General features: G+C 42.1%; 1 protein-coding gene across 1 annotated transcript in view; it reads left to right on the forward strand.

Moving 5' to 3' along the window:
• rev3l (REV3 like, DNA directed polymerase zeta catalytic subunit) overlaps positions 1 to 2,532 on the forward strand; it is a 334,113-nt gene extending 331,581 nt beyond the window's left edge. The window contains exon 32 of the mRNA XM_028797593.2: positions 1,283 to 2,532. Within this exon, the coding sequence (XP_028653426.2) occupies positions 1,283 to 1,423 (141 nt within the window). The 3' untranslated portion in view covers positions 1,424 to 2,532. The remainder of the gene's footprint in view (positions 1 to 1,282) is intronic.
• Positions 2,533 to 19,031: the final 16,499 nt, after the last annotated feature.

The following is a 19,031-nucleotide window of genomic DNA, read 5'->3' on the forward strand; positions in this document are numbered from 1 at the left end:
ATTATTAGTATGCATATGTAGTACAAGCATATTGGACAACCATGATAAACAGTCTCATTATATTAAAAAGAACTGGCCACTCCATAAGCATTGGGCTCCAGTGTGGCACATAAATCACTTGCCAACCCAAGAAAGGTATTTTTTGCCTTCTCTTGATAAAAAAACTTAGACTGATGAAAAATTTAATCAAAGTGGTAAACGGTTTGGATATTTGAGACCGATGTTTGCACAAATAACTGATGCAAGGATTAAGGAAGGCATTTTTATTGGTCCCCAAATCAGACACATCATCAATGACAAATGATTCAAAGATCTGCTATTGGGCTGAAGGAAATCTCATGGGAGGCATTCAAGGATGTTGATGAGAATTTTGTTGGTAACTGCAGAGCACCAAAATACATTCAGTTGTGCTGCAAGCATACAAAGCCATGAAGTTCAACATGTCGCTAATGATTTATTTTCTGTATTCACATTTGGACTTCTCCCATGCTGATCTTGGTACAGTCAGTGATCAACTTGGTGAAAGGATTCACCTGGAATTTGCATCAGTGGAAAAGTGACATCAGGGCAAGAGGAGTCCATTGATGCTGGCTGACTATTGTTGGACACTGAAACAAGCAGCTTCAGATGCGGAGTGCAAAACAAAATTAGCAGTAAACATGTTTAGCTCAGTTGAAATCATAAAATTTGTCAGCATGATTAGTTGATTAAACACATTAATTTCAATAAAGGTTTATTTCATGTTTCTCCAAATTCCTACAGTCAGTCTGACAATTATATGTGTGTTCAGTTTGAATAATATTGTCATAATCTCCAAGGAAGCAAAACTGTTGTAAAATTTGTTGGCCAGTGTAAATAGACATATGGCTGGCCGTTAGCAAAAGCAAAATACGTTGATAACATTCTCAGACCTGCTTAGTCATATTCAGGACCACAGGGACCAGAGCCTGTAGTAGCAGTGCTAGGTACAAAACCTGAAACTGTTCTGGACAAAGGTGCTGGTCAATCACAGGGGCCACTGACATAAACTGGACAATTCTGAGTCAACAATCATCCTAACATACACATATTTGGGTATCTTGAGAGAAAAAAAAACTTATTACCCAAAGAACACCAGCAGAGAGAGGACTAAAACTTTAGGATGCTGGATACATGAGGCAGCAGCACTAATCACTGCACCACTATACCAACACAAGAGGAAATAATTAATGTTGTTTGTTGTTGCTACTTTCCCTGAATTGAAATCCATCTCTTAGCATCTTCTTGTCTTTTTTTCCCCCAGATATGCAAGAGCTGTACTGGATGCGTAGACCGGCATGTGCAATGTGTGTGCTTAGATTGTCCGGTATTGCACAAACTGTCCAGAGTGAACCGGGAACTCTCCAAGGCCCCATACCTCCGGCAGCTTTTGGACCAGTTCTGATTCTGTGGATGTGGAAGGTCCTCCCCTCTAAGAATGGAGCAAAAGTTACTACCCAAGCCTCTCGCTGTTGGCACACAGTACCCCCCACTGCCACCACAACAACCACCCACTCTACCCTATCAAAATGGTGCTTCAGTTAACCATTCAGGTTATTTTTTGTAACATATGCTTTTATGAGGAGCCCCTAGCCTGTGGGCCCATGCCAGATGATGTGCTGTGTTGGGAGAAAAATGACCCCCCCCATGATGACCATACAGTACACTAGCTGCTCCAATGTTTTTCTAAGAGATCGCAGACTTTTGGCCCTTTGGACTGTCATTTTTCATAAGAATTTGAGGAATGGAAGGCCATCAGCTTACACAAGAATGCGCTGTAGCAATCTCGGAATTGCATACTCTAGAGTCTAGTTAAGTGACCCTTAAAACAGGTAACAGCAAAAAGATATTTAACTGAATAACCACTGTTTAAAAGAAACAATTTCTATAACTGTGTAACAGAAAAGAAAAAAAATTGTAAATAGAAAAATTTTCCTTGTAAAGTGGCTGGTTGAGTCTTTATGTGCACCAAACCTTCAAAACAAAACTCCCCCACGATGTCCTCCTCGTCCTCGTCTGCTGGTTTTCCTAGGTATGTGTGACGGTGCGACGTGTCCGCTTCTCCGTTTGTTTCACGCTTGACAAGACGTTTCTTTTGTGTGTGTTTTTAGTTTTGTTTTCCCCGTGTGCAAATCATCTTCGTTATTGGTTGGCTGCCTGGAAGACGGAAGGGAACGGCATCCGAAGCTGAGTTTTCAAAAGCTTTTTGGGACTGTTGCAATACTGTATTTTGATAATTTATGGCGAGAGTATATATTATTTCTTTGTGCACATTTCCGCATTTCTAATGCTTTCTATTTGCTCAACAGTAAATGTTCCCAACCTATGTAAAAACTAATTATATAATTTGCCAAACTATTATACACAAGATATGTGTATTTGTATAACTGTATAAAAAAGGACTGTGATGGACATGTTTTTTAAAATTAATTTTTCTGTGGGTGGAGGTTAAAATAATCTGACTGATTTAATAAAACTCAATGTATGGTATTGCTACGTATTGCAAAGCCTTAACTTGCAGTGTGAGGCAACAGTTTTTCCCTTAACAGTCAATGGCAACGTTTGCGTCTCATGTTGTGTTTTGTTGTCGTCTGAATGAGGGATGTGCAGCATCTAGATAAGGACTGGAGACATTTGGGAAATGTCCACAGGCGGAGGTGCTGCTGCCTTCAAAAACTCTTCGCTTTCATTCATTCATCTTCTCAAGAATATAATTTGTCGTATTCATTAATTCATTCCGCTTTTTCCGTAATCTTCATCTCGTATTATAATTGCACAAGCCTTCACGCTTTCTGCATTTTTCTTGATGCCAGGTTGCACACAGCCTACAGATTAACAGTGTATTGGACACCTGACTGTTCTGTGAAGTGCATTACGATGGTGACTGGTGCTGTTGTTGGATGCCCTGTAGCAGTAATAGCCATTTGTCATTTAATGCCATGTGTCTTTACTACATCTCCTCTTTTCATTGTGTGTGTTTTTTTTGTTTTTTTTTTAAGCTTAAGCTCTTTCAACTTGGATGGAAATCATGTGTAGACTGCATGTGGACTTTAACAGTTTAGCTAAGAAACTCCATTTTTGTAGTGATTGAATGTTTGCCTGTGGCAGATCTTAAACAGACTGGAGTTGAGTTTCCTGTTGGATCCACCTGAGACGGAGTGATGATTATTTTCACATTAAGTACCAAAAATGTAGTGAAAGTGACATTCATAAGTGGAAATGTTGCTTTTGCGTCAAGAGTGAGATTTTCTCAACTGCAGTTGTGATGCAACACCCATGGTATCAAAAAATAAAACTACAAAAGGCATCACTATGGAAGCACACTAGTGACGTGAAAAAAGAAACCACGCTCATCCCAATGGCCAGGCTTTTCTCATAAACTGTTTGCTTTTTATTTTATAATTACTAGTCATGTTTTGTTCAGCTTCGACATTGTGTTGGGTCCCACAGATTCTAAGATTGAATGCATAAAATAATAATTTAAAAATGACCTTTCTTCTGACCTAATTAAAACTCATTGGAGAGAGAAATGGCTGACAGAGAGCCACCCTTTTGCCATAATGTCAGTATTCACATTTCAGAGAGGAGATGAAGTCCATAAACTACCATGAAATGTTATTATGTGAAAGAATTAAACATTTCAGTATTTATTGAATGAGCCCACTACACAAAAGACCACCACAAACCCCACATCCTCAGTCAGAAGCCCGACTAGTCAGTTGACCCAATGGACTTCTCCTCCAGCTCGATTTACAAACCTGCAGAGTTCAGGGAGCCCCTGGGGATGATGTGAGAAAAGAGAACCGTAGGGTGGGTTTGTTTCTAAGCTAAGCTGACTATGAATTTTAGAGATAATGTGGAGGAGAGCCTGTTGTCTGGTCTGGAATCATTTCCACTTAGAATTCCCAACATAATCTGTTCAAGGCGGGTCACATCATGTGGTAACACATCACAACTTGAGTGCTACCCATCCTGCTACTATACAAGCTTATTTTGTCACCTCATACGGAGTCCATCCTGCTGTTGGCACTGGCCACTCTAATGCACCCTAACAGTTCAGACCCCAAGTCTGGCAATCCGACCACATCAGAAAGGCTGAGACACCTTGCATTAAATCTCCAGATATGAGTCAAAAAAACATCAGCAGTACAACCACAGAGGTCAATCATGCAGGGCAACACGAAGGCAAGCATCAAAGAGCAGTTGGACATCCACATCTTTGCCGACTTCCAAACACCACTTAACCTGTCTTTGCCAGCAACATCTCCCAGTGCAGCAGAACAGATCATTGTCCTAAATAAAATGACTGAGGGTTTCAGAGTTTTTAGCTCCTCTTCCAGTTTCATGTGCAGAAGCATTCACCTGTCCTCCGGTCATGCTACCTTAACATAAGCACAAATTCCTCTTGTCGGATAAAATGGGTCCCATTTGAATGAAGAAAAACATGGTGTGTTTCAATGGCTGCTCAGTCGATCCTCCTCACAGGTGGCCTCTACATTTGGGACCTGACTTTCCTGTTCTGCAAAGGCCTTGTTGGTGCTGATGTAGGTAACTTGGGGATAGCCTTCACAACTAGGTGTTGAACCACGATCTTCAACCACTGTGCTACCCTACCAGTCCAATCTAATATTTACACCTGTATCATCAATGTGGAGTTGGGAGACTGATGAACTGGGCAGGATAGAAGCAAAGTCGTTAGGTACTTGAGCAATTCAAGGAGAGATTCAAGGTGGCATATAAGGTGTCCGTCATCTTTAAAAACTGTTTGCTTTAATTCCAGGAATGTCAAAAGTACACAAGTGAGTTGGGGTTGTATGTAGCGGAGCGTAACTATGATGTTATAGCAATAACAGAAACCTTTCGAAATAACAAAGATGGGGATGAGTATAAAATAGATCAGGGTTGGTTGCAGGTTTTCATTCAAACCCTTTTCTTAATTAGTGGCCAGTTTGCTTTAACTAACCTTTTTTCATTCCTTTTAATTGCCTTGTTTTTTTAAGACTTGGACCCTTGAATTGCTTTTTTCCTTAAACGGCACCCAAATGGAAACGGGATATGAGGTGAGACAACAGATGACCAGCTATGTAGGGCCTCTCACTCCAACCAGTTTGTTAATTTGAAGCTGATTCTTGTTTTTAATTAATCTCATTGTTTAATTCCATGGCTTGTTGGTCCTCATTCCACTACACAAGGCTTTTCCAAAGCTGCTGATTTTCCTTTTTCTATTCACACAGTCAAAATATTTTGAGAACCTGAGCAGACTGGCATTACTTAGACATCCACACTTCTTTATTTTCACATATTGTATGATGGACACAGGTTAGCTGGTCATGTGTTGGCTCATTTGGTATCTCATTATTGTTCAGCAGCTAATTAGGAAAAAAGGAAACAATTAAGACTGAATAACAAGTGAATTAAAAGGCAACAGTTACCGTATTTTTTGCACCATAAGACGCACCTGACCATTAGACGCACCTAGGTTTAGAGGAGGAAAACAAGAAAAAAAACATTCTGGACCAAATGGTGCACTAATATGTTTAATAAAATATAGCAGAATAATATTTCAACCCTGTAAATTCAACAGCAATATTAAGAAACATCATCACTGTCATTAACAAATAAGGAGAGACTTTAAGGTTCAAGCACTCTTCTAGTTTTATGGAAACCCCAAGAACTCCTCATCGCTAGTGTCAGAATTTATTAAGCTCAGTTGCTCACAATCACTTTGCAGCATCACGTACCTATCATCACTCGACATAACCTGTCCAAAGCCACCAGGGGACAAAGCACGTTTGGACCAATGCTCCCTGAAGTTATATCGCCAGTCTAGTCCCATCTATATTTGTAATGCCACAAAGCCCTTCATCTCGTGTTTTGTTGTGGGTTTCCAGTTTGAAAAACGAGAATGCGGTGCAAGCACAGCCCTCGATTCAAAAAATTGCTCTTCATACCTGTTTGTCTCGTCTGACAGTAGCTGAAAGACAGCTTCAGGAAAGAACAGCTTGAAGTAGTCCAGCGGCTGGTAATCTATCGAGTCCAGAGTCCAACTCAGTGATAATGCGCAAAACATCGTCTGCCGAGTATTTTGTTTTCTGCACTCCCTTCGCTCCCTCATGAGATGTAGATGCTATCTTGCCTTTGTTTATATTTGTTTAGATTTCGCAACTCACGCACGCAAGGATTAGATGCCGAGTCAATGAGTCTAACATTCCTCCAAGCACAGAGGGAATGCCTGTAACGTAACTGAGTTTTGTCGCCCTCTACCCCTGGATGTCGACTTTTGTCAGGTATTACACATCATGGTCTGTGATGCAATATTCGCTCCATAAGACGCACAGACATTTCCAACCTTCTTTTGGGGAAAAAAAAGTGTGTCTTATGGTGCGAAAAATACGGTAATTAGCAGCAAAAACTGGTCACTAATTAAAAAGATGGTTAGAATGAAAGCCTGCAGCCACCGTGGCGCTCCAGGACACCCCAGCATAGATAGTTACACATTTTTAGGAAGGATACAGGGCCTCTATTTATATAAAACAATTTAAAAGCAAGTCCCCATCTTCGTGAGGTCATACGTGGCTTTGTCTGGAAAGCATTAGCAAAGGAGGCCTTATTTTAGGAGCGCGTTATAGACCGCCAAATGTAGATATTAATTTCAAAAAACATCTTTCTAGAAATAAAAAAGCAAGGATATTCTAGTCATGGGGGACATTAATTACCCAAATATTAACTGGGATAATCTTGCAAACAGCAGAGCACAAGAGCAGGAGTTTTTTTTAGAAGTAATCCGCCCTTGTTTTTTTAACCCAGCTTGTTAAAGCACCAATGCTGAGAGAGGCCTGTCTGGATTTAATATTTTGTAATAATCAGGATGGAATTGAGGGTGTGGAGGTGATTGAACCACAGGGGTCAAGTGACCGTAATATAATACAATTCTCAGTGTTTTGTGAGAGTACGGATGCAAAGACTAAAATTAAGTTTAACTTTGGTACAGTAAATTTTGTGCACATACGGCAAAGTCTGAGGAGGAAGACAGACCGGGATAAGCTTTTAAGTGTGGAGACAGTTGAGGAGCAGTGGAACAGGTTTAAGGTTCATTAGGAAAGCTGAAAGACAGGAATATAGCAGATATGGTGAAAGACGACCCAAACAGATTCAGTATTTTAGTAGTAAAAGAACAGTCGAGGAGGTGAAGTGCATCAGGAATAGTAAAGGGGAATTGAAAAAATCTAGACAGTGAAATAGCGAATGCTCTAAACTCACATTTTTCTGAGGTCTTCAAAAGTGAGGAAGCAGATAACCTCCTGGGGTAAAACGGACTACTAAGGAGGTACTGAGAGATTTAGAAATGGTAGTGGGAGAAGTACTTCTTAGATTAAATTGGCTGAAATCAAACAAATCTCCAAGACCAGATAGTTCTTAAGGTGCTTGGTGAGTACCTATATAAACCATTGACACATTTTTAGGAAGCCACTGTGCACTGGGGAACTTCCGAAGGACTGGAAAAATGGCAAATATTATCCTGTTATAGTAAGACCCCGGCACCCCCAACTGCTCTTTGCACTGAAATTCTATTAACACAGACAGGAGTTGGTTGTCAGCTGCCGGTTCAACTGCAAGTTCGCGGGCTCACCGTGTAATGTGTCTGTCACCCGATGGCTGATGCGGGGAACATTTAAAACCGGCCAGTGACCTGGCTGTGGGCTCACTTTCTGTAGGCTCTGGCCCCTAGCCATCCCCAGGATGTGCTCAAGAAGATGGCCCCTTTGGACGACCCTGAGTATTTCCTCCCTTGCTTTGAACATATAGCTATATTGATCCGCTAAGACAGGCGAGACTGGGCTGCCATCCTATGAGCTCCTTGGCCAGGGGAACAACTTCTGACTGTGGCAAATCAATCTGGACCGCCTTACCTGGGGAAAGGTGCAGAACTTAGTAGACCTCATCCAAAGCTGGTTCTGTGGAGACACCTTTGAGCACTTTGTAGAAAAGCTTGCTATTGATGTTGTGTTGTCTGGGATAAGCGACTACCACTGTGATGAGATGCTCTGGAGTGATGTGATTGGAAGGTTAACAAGCCCCTTGGGGGCAGAGGGCTTAACCTAGTCTAGCTCCTACTCCTGTCCAACCATCATGACCCCATGCCACAGGGGGAGACCCTCCAGGGGGTGGCCTGCGCAGAAGGCACCGTCAAGGAAATCCTGCAGCCAGGACCAAACGCAGGTGCCTTCACTGTGATCAGTATGGACAGCTGGCTAGGGAGTGTTGCCTCCCACCTGCTCAGTCCATGGAGAGCAACTTGCCGGAGGTCTGCTGTTCTCAGGCCAAGTTTTTAAAAATATAAATAACTTCATGGTCTCGGTTGGCTTAGCTGGGCACGAGGACCCTGCCCTGTTGAACTCCGATGTGATGTGCTGTGGCAGGTTGCCTGCACAAGCATGGAGCGTGTAAACAGTTGCTGTGTTCATGGGAATGTTAAGGTGTACGAGACTGTACTGCTCCCACCGAAAAATAAGGGAAGGATCTTTAAAGTTTGGACTGCCGGATCAGACTCTTTACCCTGGCCTTTCTTGGTTGAGATATAGGAATACCCTATTCCCACCAGTCTTGTCTGTGTGTAAAGCACGTCTGTTCTTTAGTAGAGAGAGATGGGCTAAACTGCTAACAGTGTCGATCAAGAAACTGGCCTCGAGAATAAACCTGGTTGGACTAGTGAGGATGGGAACAATCCCTCTCACCTGAGTTTCTGGGACAGTTGGAGGGAGCTTTGCAACAGGCACTTGCACCTTCAACCTGCTCAGATGAAGCTGCTGCTTTGGGCTCTGGGGAAACATTGGCTGACACACAGACAGCTTGTGTGCTTACAACGAGCCAACCGCAGCTTAGATTTTGCATTTGAGCAAGCACATGTCACAGATGATTGCTGCTATGAGGAACGGGAGAGGGCCCTACTTTCACAACTCTCCACTTTTTAATTCAAATGGCTTCTTGTATCAGGTGATATCTGATCGTATTGGGGCAGGCTGATTGAACAGTTGATGGTCCAGAGCAGTCATAGAGAGACTGTTGAAAATTTCTCTCACACGTTCTGGGGGACAATTTCAGCATGGAGAAGATGAGGGATCACATTTTGAAACATTTTTATTGGCTGAATAGTAGCAGAGATGTGGAGTAGTTTTGTAAGTCTTCCCCTTACTGTTTTGTTGTTTACCCTCATAGACCTGCTAGGGCTCCTCTCCGATGCCTATTTTTGTACGTCCCTTTTGAGAAAGTTGGGTTAGATATTGTTGGTCCACTTCCCAAGAGTAAGAATGATTATCCGTATATGCTCATGTTGGTTGATTATGCAACAAGATATCCCGAGGTGGCCACTTTGCAGAAGACTGATGCTCCGACTGTTGCAAAGGTTCTGTTAGAAGCATTCACAAATGGCCTGGCTGAACGATTTAATAAGACTTTAAAGCAGATGATTTGTTGGGTGGCTCATGGTGACCTAACCTCCTGACACACCGTGTTGTCTTTTCTTATGTTCGCTATTCATGAATCTCCTCGGGCGTCTACCAGCTTTTAAGTTCATTTCAACTATTATTTGGCAGGCAGCCACAAGGGGTGTTGGATATTTTTTGGGAGGAATAGACAGGGATTCACATTGAAAGTCACTAGGAGAAATTTATTGATCGGGGCATTTCTTTCCAAGACATATCTCTAAATCATCTTCTATCGCTATGGAGCATCAGCAGCGTGAACAGGAGTCACAAAAATGTAATTATGATTGAAAAAGCAAACTTTCTGAATTCAAAAAAAGGCAATCAAGTTCTAATTTTGATCCCCTTTGATCCACAGAGGTTTCTGGTGAACTGGCTGGGTTCTGCAATAGTGGAGGAACGAATGAGCCTTGTGAACTCTAAGGTTAGGATTCCCAACCAGCAAAAGCCCATTCAAATCTTACATGTTAATCTTTTGAAGAAGTGATGTGATCTCAACGTGCTGTGGGCCACAGACATTGATGTCCCTCAAACTGAGGTTGCTGGTGGTGTTGATTTGGCGGACGCTCATAAGGCTGAGCTGCTGTCACTGATTGAAAGGAACTCTGCTGTCTTTTCATCCTTGCCTGGCCGGACTGAAATTACTGAACACAAAATTGTGACTGAGCCTGGTGTTAAGGTGCAGATGCACTCGTATCGTATATTGGAAGCAAAGATGAAGCAAAAGCTCGAATTTGGTGTGATTCATGAGGGTAAAACCTAATGCTGTAGACCAATTGTGCTGGTACCAAAACCGGATGGTTCTGTTCGGTTTTGTATAGATTCAGACTCCCGTTTGGACTTAATGGCACACCTTTAACTTTTCAATATATGATGGATCAGATTCTGCGACCCCATTCCACATATGCTGGAGTGTATCTCAACAATATGCTAACTTTTAGTAATGACTGGTGATCAAAACTCAACAACCTACAAGCCATGCTTGACAGCTTGCAACAGGCTGGGTTGACGGCTAACCTTAAAAAGTGTAAATTGGGTACGTCGGAAACACATTATTTTGGGGTATTTTATGGGGAACTGTTTGATTAAACCTCACTGGGAGAAGATGGGTGAGGTGCTTGCATATTTCCACATCCAGAAACGGGTTTGTGTTTTCCTTGGAATCACTGGTTTTTATAGGAGATTCATTCCGAATTTTGCACATAGAACCACCACTCTTAACTGACCTGACGAAGAGCAGAAGAAAAAAACCAGCATTGTCTGGTCCAATGATCGTGAAAGGTCCTTCTGTGATTTGAAGACTGGTTTGTTGTCATACTCAGCTGGTTCTAAGAAATCCGGATTTTTCTTAACAGTTCATTCTGCAGACGGATGCGAGTGTATTTGGTTTAGGGGCTGTTCCCTCTAAGAGTTTTGATGGGGAAAAACATCCCATCACATTTCTGAGCAGGAAATTGCTTTTCAGGGAGTGTAATTACTCGACCATCAAGAAAGAATGTCTGACAATTAAGTGGGTAGTGGAAGTGCTCCACTATTACTTGTGGGGTACTAGATGGTTTATCTTGGTGACTAACCACACTCCGCTGCAGTGGCTCTACATGCAGAAAGACATGAACTCTCGGTTCACTTAATGGTTTCTTAGTTTGTACCCATTTGGATGTCCTGCCATCAACATGGATCTGCACACATCAATGCGGACAGTCTCTTGTGTCTGGCTGAGCCTGGGCTGGACTGCCATTTAATTCCCACTGGTGTGAACAAAGCTTGGGGTGACCCCAGAACCCCCCAGTGGGCACTTGGCTGAAATTCTGTTAAAACAGGCAGGAATTGGTTGTCCGCTGCTCTTCAACTGCAATTTCACAGGCTTACTGCATAATGTGTCTGTTACCCAATGGTTGATGTGGGGAATGTTTAAAACTGGCCACTGTCCTGGCTGTAGGCCCACTTTCTGTAGTCTCTCCTCCAGAAAGAACCTGCTTGAGGAAGGAGGCGATTTGTTAACTTTAATCTGAAGAAGGGAGACTGCAAGACAACTGTCAGCATCACTGCTTGCTTGTTCTGAGTGCTGAAGTAACAGCTGCTGTTTGGTTAAATGCTTAAGATTGTTCCTGTCATCACAACAATAAAGCTGATTTTCTTGGAAACCTGGACTCACTTCCTTCTCTATTGTGTAAGTCTGTGACCCACACATCACAATATAAAAAGGGTGACAGGGCAGATCCAAGCAATTGTATACCACTAAGCTTTATGTGCATCACCGGAAAATTAATGGAATTATTAAGGATAAGATCGAGCAACACCTGGCAAGGACGGGAGTTATTCTGAACAGTCAGCATGGGTTCAGGAGAGGGAGGTCGTGTTTTACTAACATGCTGGAATTCTATGAGGAGGCAACAAAAGGATACGATCAAAGTGGAGCATATGATATTATTTATCTGGACTTTCAGAAAGTGTTTGATAAGGTTCCACATGAGAGGTTGGGCATCAAATTAAAAGAGGTGGGAGTTCAGGGTGATGTTTGTAGATGGGTGCAGAATTGGCTCAGACACAGGAAGCAGAGGGTGATGGTACGAGGAACCTCATCAGAACTGGCCGATGTTAAGAGTGCTGTTCCACAGGGGTCAGTGCTAGGGCTGCTGCTATTTTTAATATACATAAGTGATTTAGATAGGAATATAAGTAAAAAGCTGGTTAAGTTTGCAGATGATACCAAGAAAGGTGGATTAGCAGATAATTTGGAATCCGTTATATCATTACAGAAGGACTTGGATAGCATACATAGCATTTCCCATTGGGATTAATAAAGTATCTATCTATCTATCTATCTATCTATCTACAGGCTTGGGCAGATTTGTGGCAGATGAAATTTAATGTCAGTAAATGTAAAGTATTACACATTGGAAGTAAAAATGTTAGGTTTGAATACACAATGGGCGGTCAGAAAATCGAGAGTACACCTTATGAGAAGGATTTAGGAGTCATAGTGGACTCTAAGCTATCGACTTACCTACAGTGTTCAGAAGCCATTAAGAAGGCTAACAGAATGTTAGGATATATAGCACGATGTGTGGAGTACAAGTACAAGGAGGTTATGCTCAACCTTTATAATGCACTGGTGAGGCCTCATCTTGAGTACTGTGTGCAATTTTGGTCTCCGGGCTACAAAAATGACATAGCAGCACTAGAAAAGGTCCAGAGAAGAGCGACTAGGCTGATTCCAGGACTACAGGGGTTGAATTATGAGGAAAGATTAAAAGAGCTGAGCCTTTACAGTTTAAGCTTTATCAATTGTAAATTATTAGTTATTACATCTTTTCACTTGTGACAATCAACTTTTGTTTTGTCCTACTACACTTGCTGGACAAACAGGCCGTGGCCTAATGTTACTCAATTATGATTACCTCTGTTGTATGTCACTTTGGATAAAAGTGTCTGCCAAGTTAATAAATGTAAATATAAAATCGTGTTGTGAACTATCATTCACATTTACTCCTTGAATAAACTGGACATGACATCCATACAACTGGGATGTCTTTGACAACACTGGCACACAGTTAACTTCATCCCTGCAAATGTATTCCAATGTAAGGTTCATCAAAGCTGCAGGTCAGCTACTGTGTTCCCTAGAATAACCTGAAGTTTCAAAAAAAGTTATAAAATAAGCCAAATAACAAACTCAAAATGCTTATCCAGAATTGACATTCTAAGAACACAAGAGTCGATGCGCAAGAAGCCAATAGAAAAAAGAATCTGTAATCTCGGATGATGTGGGATATGCAATGTGTAGAATTCTCTGGTCGATCGATTGCCCCCTTAAACATTCTGGGTACCGCTGGGAAGGGATGTCAGTATTTTAACTGAATAAGCTAACATTGCTGTTGCCACAGAGTATCCTCATTGTTAGTAGCCATGCACAGTAACAAGATACAAAAGTAGCTCATTTAATATCAAAAGCACACTTACTAAAACTTGCTGACTAAGAAGATACTTGTCTCGTCAATTTGGTAATACTTTGGCTTTGAAGTGAACAAACGACTTCTCCGAGGTTATGTCGCTTATTCAAGAAAGTTGTTGTAAAACATTTACAGAGGACAGACTTGCACAGCTTTGTGTGTATAGACCACCCAGCTGACTGCACTTTGAAGTTTAGGCCCTACTGCTACGTTTTGTAATAAAAATGCAAAATACAAGCTGAGAAGTACAAGATGAGAACAGTGTAGTACAGCCATTTCATGTTATTTAGCCAAACAAATGGTGTTGCTTAACACCGCAGACAAAAATCATGTGCAGACAGATGCTGCAGATATTTCATTGTCAATGTGAACTACCTGACAAATGCAGTCATGTCTCGTTTAATGATGGCTCGTAGTTCTGACCGCTGCATTGTTAGTCGCTTTTGTCGTTAAACGCATTCACAAATATGAACGTGTGCCTCTGTGTCTGATGTCCTTTTTGCCGTGCTGACTTTGGTCACAAGGTGCCATGTCAGCATTGCTGCATTCTGTGCGCAGCGCATGTTGAAAACCTAGTCGCACTCCAGCAGCACAAAGGGATGCGTCTTTGTGTCATTTTCGCCACAATGACATGTCAAGTATACACCTGACCTGACCTAACCCTACTCTAAGCTAACCTGACTTCAAGTAGCCTAGCATAATACATAAATCACATAAATTAATAATTATAGTGTAGTTAGACTGCTTTCCATAGTGTTTTAACGCTATTCAATTTCATTTATTGTATTTCAACAGTGGGCGGCACGGTGGCGCAGTGGGTAGCGCTGCTGCCTCGCAGTTAGGAGACCCGGGTTCGCTTCCCGGGTCCTCCCTGCGTGGAGTTTGCATGTTCTCCCCGTGTCTGCGTGGGTTTCCTCCAGGCGCTCCGGTTTCCTCCCACAGTCCAAAGACATGCAGGTTAGGTGGTTTGGCAATTCTAAATTGGCCCTAGTGTGTGCTTGGTGTGTGGGTGTGTTTGTGTGTGTCCTGCGGTGGGTTGGCACCCTGCCCAGGATTGGTTCCCTCCCTTGTGCCCTGTGTTGGCTGGGATTGGCTCCAGCAGACCCCCATGACCCTGTGTTCGGATTTAGCGGGTTGGACGATGGATGGATGGATGGTATTTCTACAGTAGCGACGTTGTTAACCAAGTCATCCCACCGCTCCACAAGAAAACACTTGGCCACATTAGATTGTTTAGCCTTAATGGCTGGTGTTTGGTCCAGTGTCAATATGTCACCTTACATGCTGATCATCTCACATTACTTTGAAGATTGGAAGCTTAAATATGTAGGTGCTTACAGACGAGTCAAAAATAAAAATTAAACACGCAGCCTAGACTGTAGCAGAGGGGCCATGAGAGGCAATGGCGGTCTGAATTGTACCCCACTCCAGATAATGGAGCCGACTTTGCTGCTGGGGTGTGATTGCTACGCTGCATAGGCCACCATTTAAACAGAGCAATTCAGAAGAAGCCCAAAATGAATGAGCGTTTGGTGTCTGCTGAGCCATAAGTGGATTCGCTTCACACCGCTGGTGGCAAAGATGCAAAACACACAAAGGCCAAGAAGAGCTGGTACTTCCACAGCATTCTGCTATCACGGTAAGAAATAAGCTAATGATAGTCAGGAAACATTTATAGACCCCCTGAACTGCAGCTGCTTTTTAATTTAAGTAATTTGTCTCATTAGGATTGTGTGACGAGCCGGGGGATCAACCTAGAAGCTGCTAGAAGGGATTCTGGAAGAAGCTCCAGCAATCAGGGGTTTGTTGCCAATGAGAGGAGATGGCGTCCATTTCCTGCCCTGTCCTGACAACACAGCAGTGTCCTGGAGGCTGTAGACATCGCTCTTGTGCCCCTCTTGGAGTTTACTCCTATTCTTTCATGTGAAAATTACTGAGAGGTTCATTCCTTCTGCTAACAGTACCTCTGATAAAGAAAATGTTCTACTGTAGGACGAGAACAACATCAAATTAGCAGCAGCAATCAAAAAAAGGCAGAGGGAAGCAACCCAACTTAAAATATGATGACAAAAGGTAAGTAATAATTGGTTAATAATACTGCTACATCCATATTAATTGGGTTTGGGGACGGCATACTGATACAGTACATCTGCTACTGAACAAATAGAAAGTCAAGATGGTAGAACCGAGTGGCCAGCATCTACCATATGAAGACCAAGAGAGCAGGCCGAACACATTCCAGCACAACCTCCATGGAAAAGCAGAGAGCCCACTCTGGACTGTCTTCTTGGGAAGGCTGTAATGACATTTGGCCTCAGTGTAGAGCAACGGGCAAAGCACGGATAACACATTAAGGCCCTGTCCCATCACACAGCTTTTAAAGACTTCATAGCTATAACCGTAGCATGTCGGAGGTGATTACCACACGCTGCTGTGACCGCCAGTCATGCAGTGTCACATGTCCAGTGTCTCGGCCAACTTGACTGAGCTCTGTGTATGTGAGAGCTGACAATCAGTGAGCACTAAAGCTGGAAATACAAAACGTATAGTGCAGCTACTAGGAATAAGAAACATGGGTGCTTTCGACCTGGCAAACAGAAGAGAGATGTGTCTGTCAGGTGTTGCATGTTTTGTGAATAATGATAGAATAGAAAAAAAAAAGGGGGGGGGGTCTGAACCCACCATACCTGTAAACTCTTGACACAGGCAGCACATTATTAGCTGTCAGGAAAAGTATCTCACAATGTGTGAAACTGTGCTGTTTGAACGCTCAAATTTGCCCCCCCCCCCCTTGTCTAGTTGTGTAATCTACCGTCCCCCAGTGACGAGATCAGCAACAGCAGCCATCAAGTCTGACATCCCCTCGTGCAGGAAGAAGTCGTTGACAGAGTTAACAACCGACTGCTGCTTTGCCTCATGCGAAACAAGCATACAGTGGGGTGTGTCGGTACAACAAGCCTGCCATGTGGAGCTCTTTCCAAAGCAGCAGTCTGCCAGACCTTTACTGCAGCCGCTTGCAGTTGCTGCTTGTTTGTTGGACTTTCTGCCATCAGTTTTATCTTCAGCAAGTGAAATGCATGTCCAGTTGGGGTTAGTGGGAGCACTCCAGCTTTTAGAGTATCGAAAACTGGAGAATAGATGGAGAACCACAAAGCTGCAGAGACAGAGTGTTAAAAAATATAAAAAAGCTCTCCTTAAAGCTCGCTCAGAATACTATTCTACAATAATAGATAGCAATAATAATAATCCTCGGGTACTGTTTAGAACAGTTGCTAAATTAACAAATGGAAATTCAGATATACAGTGCAAAATACCAACAGATATTAGCAGTACAGACTTTATGAACTTCAATGAGAAAATTAAAAATATAAGATCCCAGATCTCAGCATCACAGTACAAATCACATACTAGCTTAGCAGACCCTGCCTCACATTGCATTCAGCACTTTAGTAATTTTAATCCTGTAACTGAGCAGGAAGTATTAACTTTAATTTCTAAAATGAAGCCCACTACTTGTTCCCTAGATCCAGTGCCAACAAAACTAGTAAAAAGTGCAATGGATGTTCTTGCAGCGCCTATTCTAAACATTATCAGTAGTTCATTATTGCATGGCACAGTACCTGATGCATTAAAAGTGTCAGTCATTAAACCGTTACTTAAAAAGTCAGACCTAAACCCACACATACTAAATAATTATAAGCCTATTTCAAATTTACCCTTTCTCTCTAAAATACTAGAAAAAGCCAATCAGCTTCAGTCACACCTTACACATTACAATTTATTTGAGAAGTTCCAGTCTAGTATTGTAAACGACATTCTGATATCCTCTGATGAAGGAAACTCCACTGTAATTATGTTGTTGGACGTAAGCACAGTGTTTGACACCATTGACCATTCTATTTTACTGCACAGGCTGGAAAATGTTGGGCTTACAGACACTGTGCTCGCTTGGTTTAGTTCTTATTTATCAAATCGATTCCAGTACGTACAGAAATGTGCTGACAGTACTCCATCATTATACACAGAAGTGAGATATGGTGTCCCGCAGGGCTCAGTACTGGGACCTTTACTGTTTTCACTTTACATGCTTCCACTGGGATCTATCATTAGGAAACATAATGTTAACTACCTATCTTTAAACACAGATAAAACAGAGATGTTGATTATTGGAGGGAATGACGCTGATCACAACAATATTTTGTCATCATTTAACTCAGTTGGAGTCACCATTAATTTTAATGAATCAGCCCACATTCTAGGAGTTATCTTTGATTCTAGCATGTCATTTAAAGTGCACACTGCAAAACTATTTGTAACATGCTTTTTCCATCTTAAAAATGTTGGAGAATTAAGGCATTTTCTAATATGCAGGATACTGAGAAATTAATTTCTAGTAGGATTGATTACTGCAATGCGGTGTTCACTAACTGCTCAAATTGTTCTTTATACAGCGGTTAGTTCAAAACTGCTGCAAGGATTATTAAAGAATACGAAAGTAGAAAACACATAACTCCAGTTCCTAAGTCCTTACACTGGCTCCCGGTTAAGTTTAGGGCACACTTCAAAATCCTTCTTTTAACATATAAAGCCTTAAATGGTCGAGGTCCGGCTTACTTGTCTGAACATATCATGACTTACAAACCAGAGCGCACATGAAGATCTCAAGATGCCGGTCTGCTTATGACTCCAAGGATTAATAAAATAACAATGGGAGGTCGAGCTTTTAGTTACAGGGCCCCTAAACTGTGGAATGGTCTGCCTGCTACTATAAGAGATGCCCCTTCGGTCTCAGCTTTCAAATCCCAGCTGAAGACTCAGGTTTTCAGTTTAGCATACCCCGAGTAGAGCTACCGATTAGCTGTGCATAGTCCATCTCTGTGGTTAGTCAGATTGACCATCCAACTCAGGGGTGGTGAACTCTAGGCCTGGAGTGCTGCAGTGGCTACAGGTTTTCATTCTGACCCTTTTCACTGCTAATTAACTTTTTCCCCATCACTTTAATAGCCCTGTTAGAAGAGTTCAGCCCTCTGAATTGATTCCTTTCTTCATTAAATGACAGCCAAGCAGAAATGAGATGTGAAACAAGCTAACAGATGACCAGCTAAACTGGGGCTTCAAACTCCAACCAATTTCACTCCAATCACTTTCTTAATGAGAAGCCAAATCTTGCTGTTAATTAAACCCGTTATTTAATTCCATGGCTTATTGCTGGTCTCATTCTGCCACAGCACACATTTTGAAAACTGTTGTTTTTCTGTTCTTTCTAAGAGCACCGTCAAAATGTTTTGGTGACCCGAGATCAGCCTTACCAAGACCATCACCTCTCTTTAATTTCAGATATTGTGTGATGGGCACAGGGGAGCTGGTCATGTGGTGGCTTGTTTTGTGTCTCATTATTGTTTGGCTGCTAATTAAAGAAAAAGAAACAACTATGGGGCCTGAGTCAAGTTAATTAAAAGAAGTAATCAGCAGCAAAAAACTGGTCACTAATTAAGAAGATGGTAAGAATGAAAACCTGCTGCCACTGCGGTACTCGAGGCCTGGAGTTCGCCACCCCTGATCTAGCTCTTAAAGAGGA

This window comes from Erpetoichthys calabaricus, chromosome 3, assembly GCF_900747795.2.
Source record: "Erpetoichthys calabaricus chromosome 3, fErpCal1.3, whole genome shotgun sequence".
NCBI classification, from domain to species: Eukaryota; Metazoa; Chordata; class Cladistia; order Polypteriformes; family Polypteridae; genus Erpetoichthys; species Erpetoichthys calabaricus.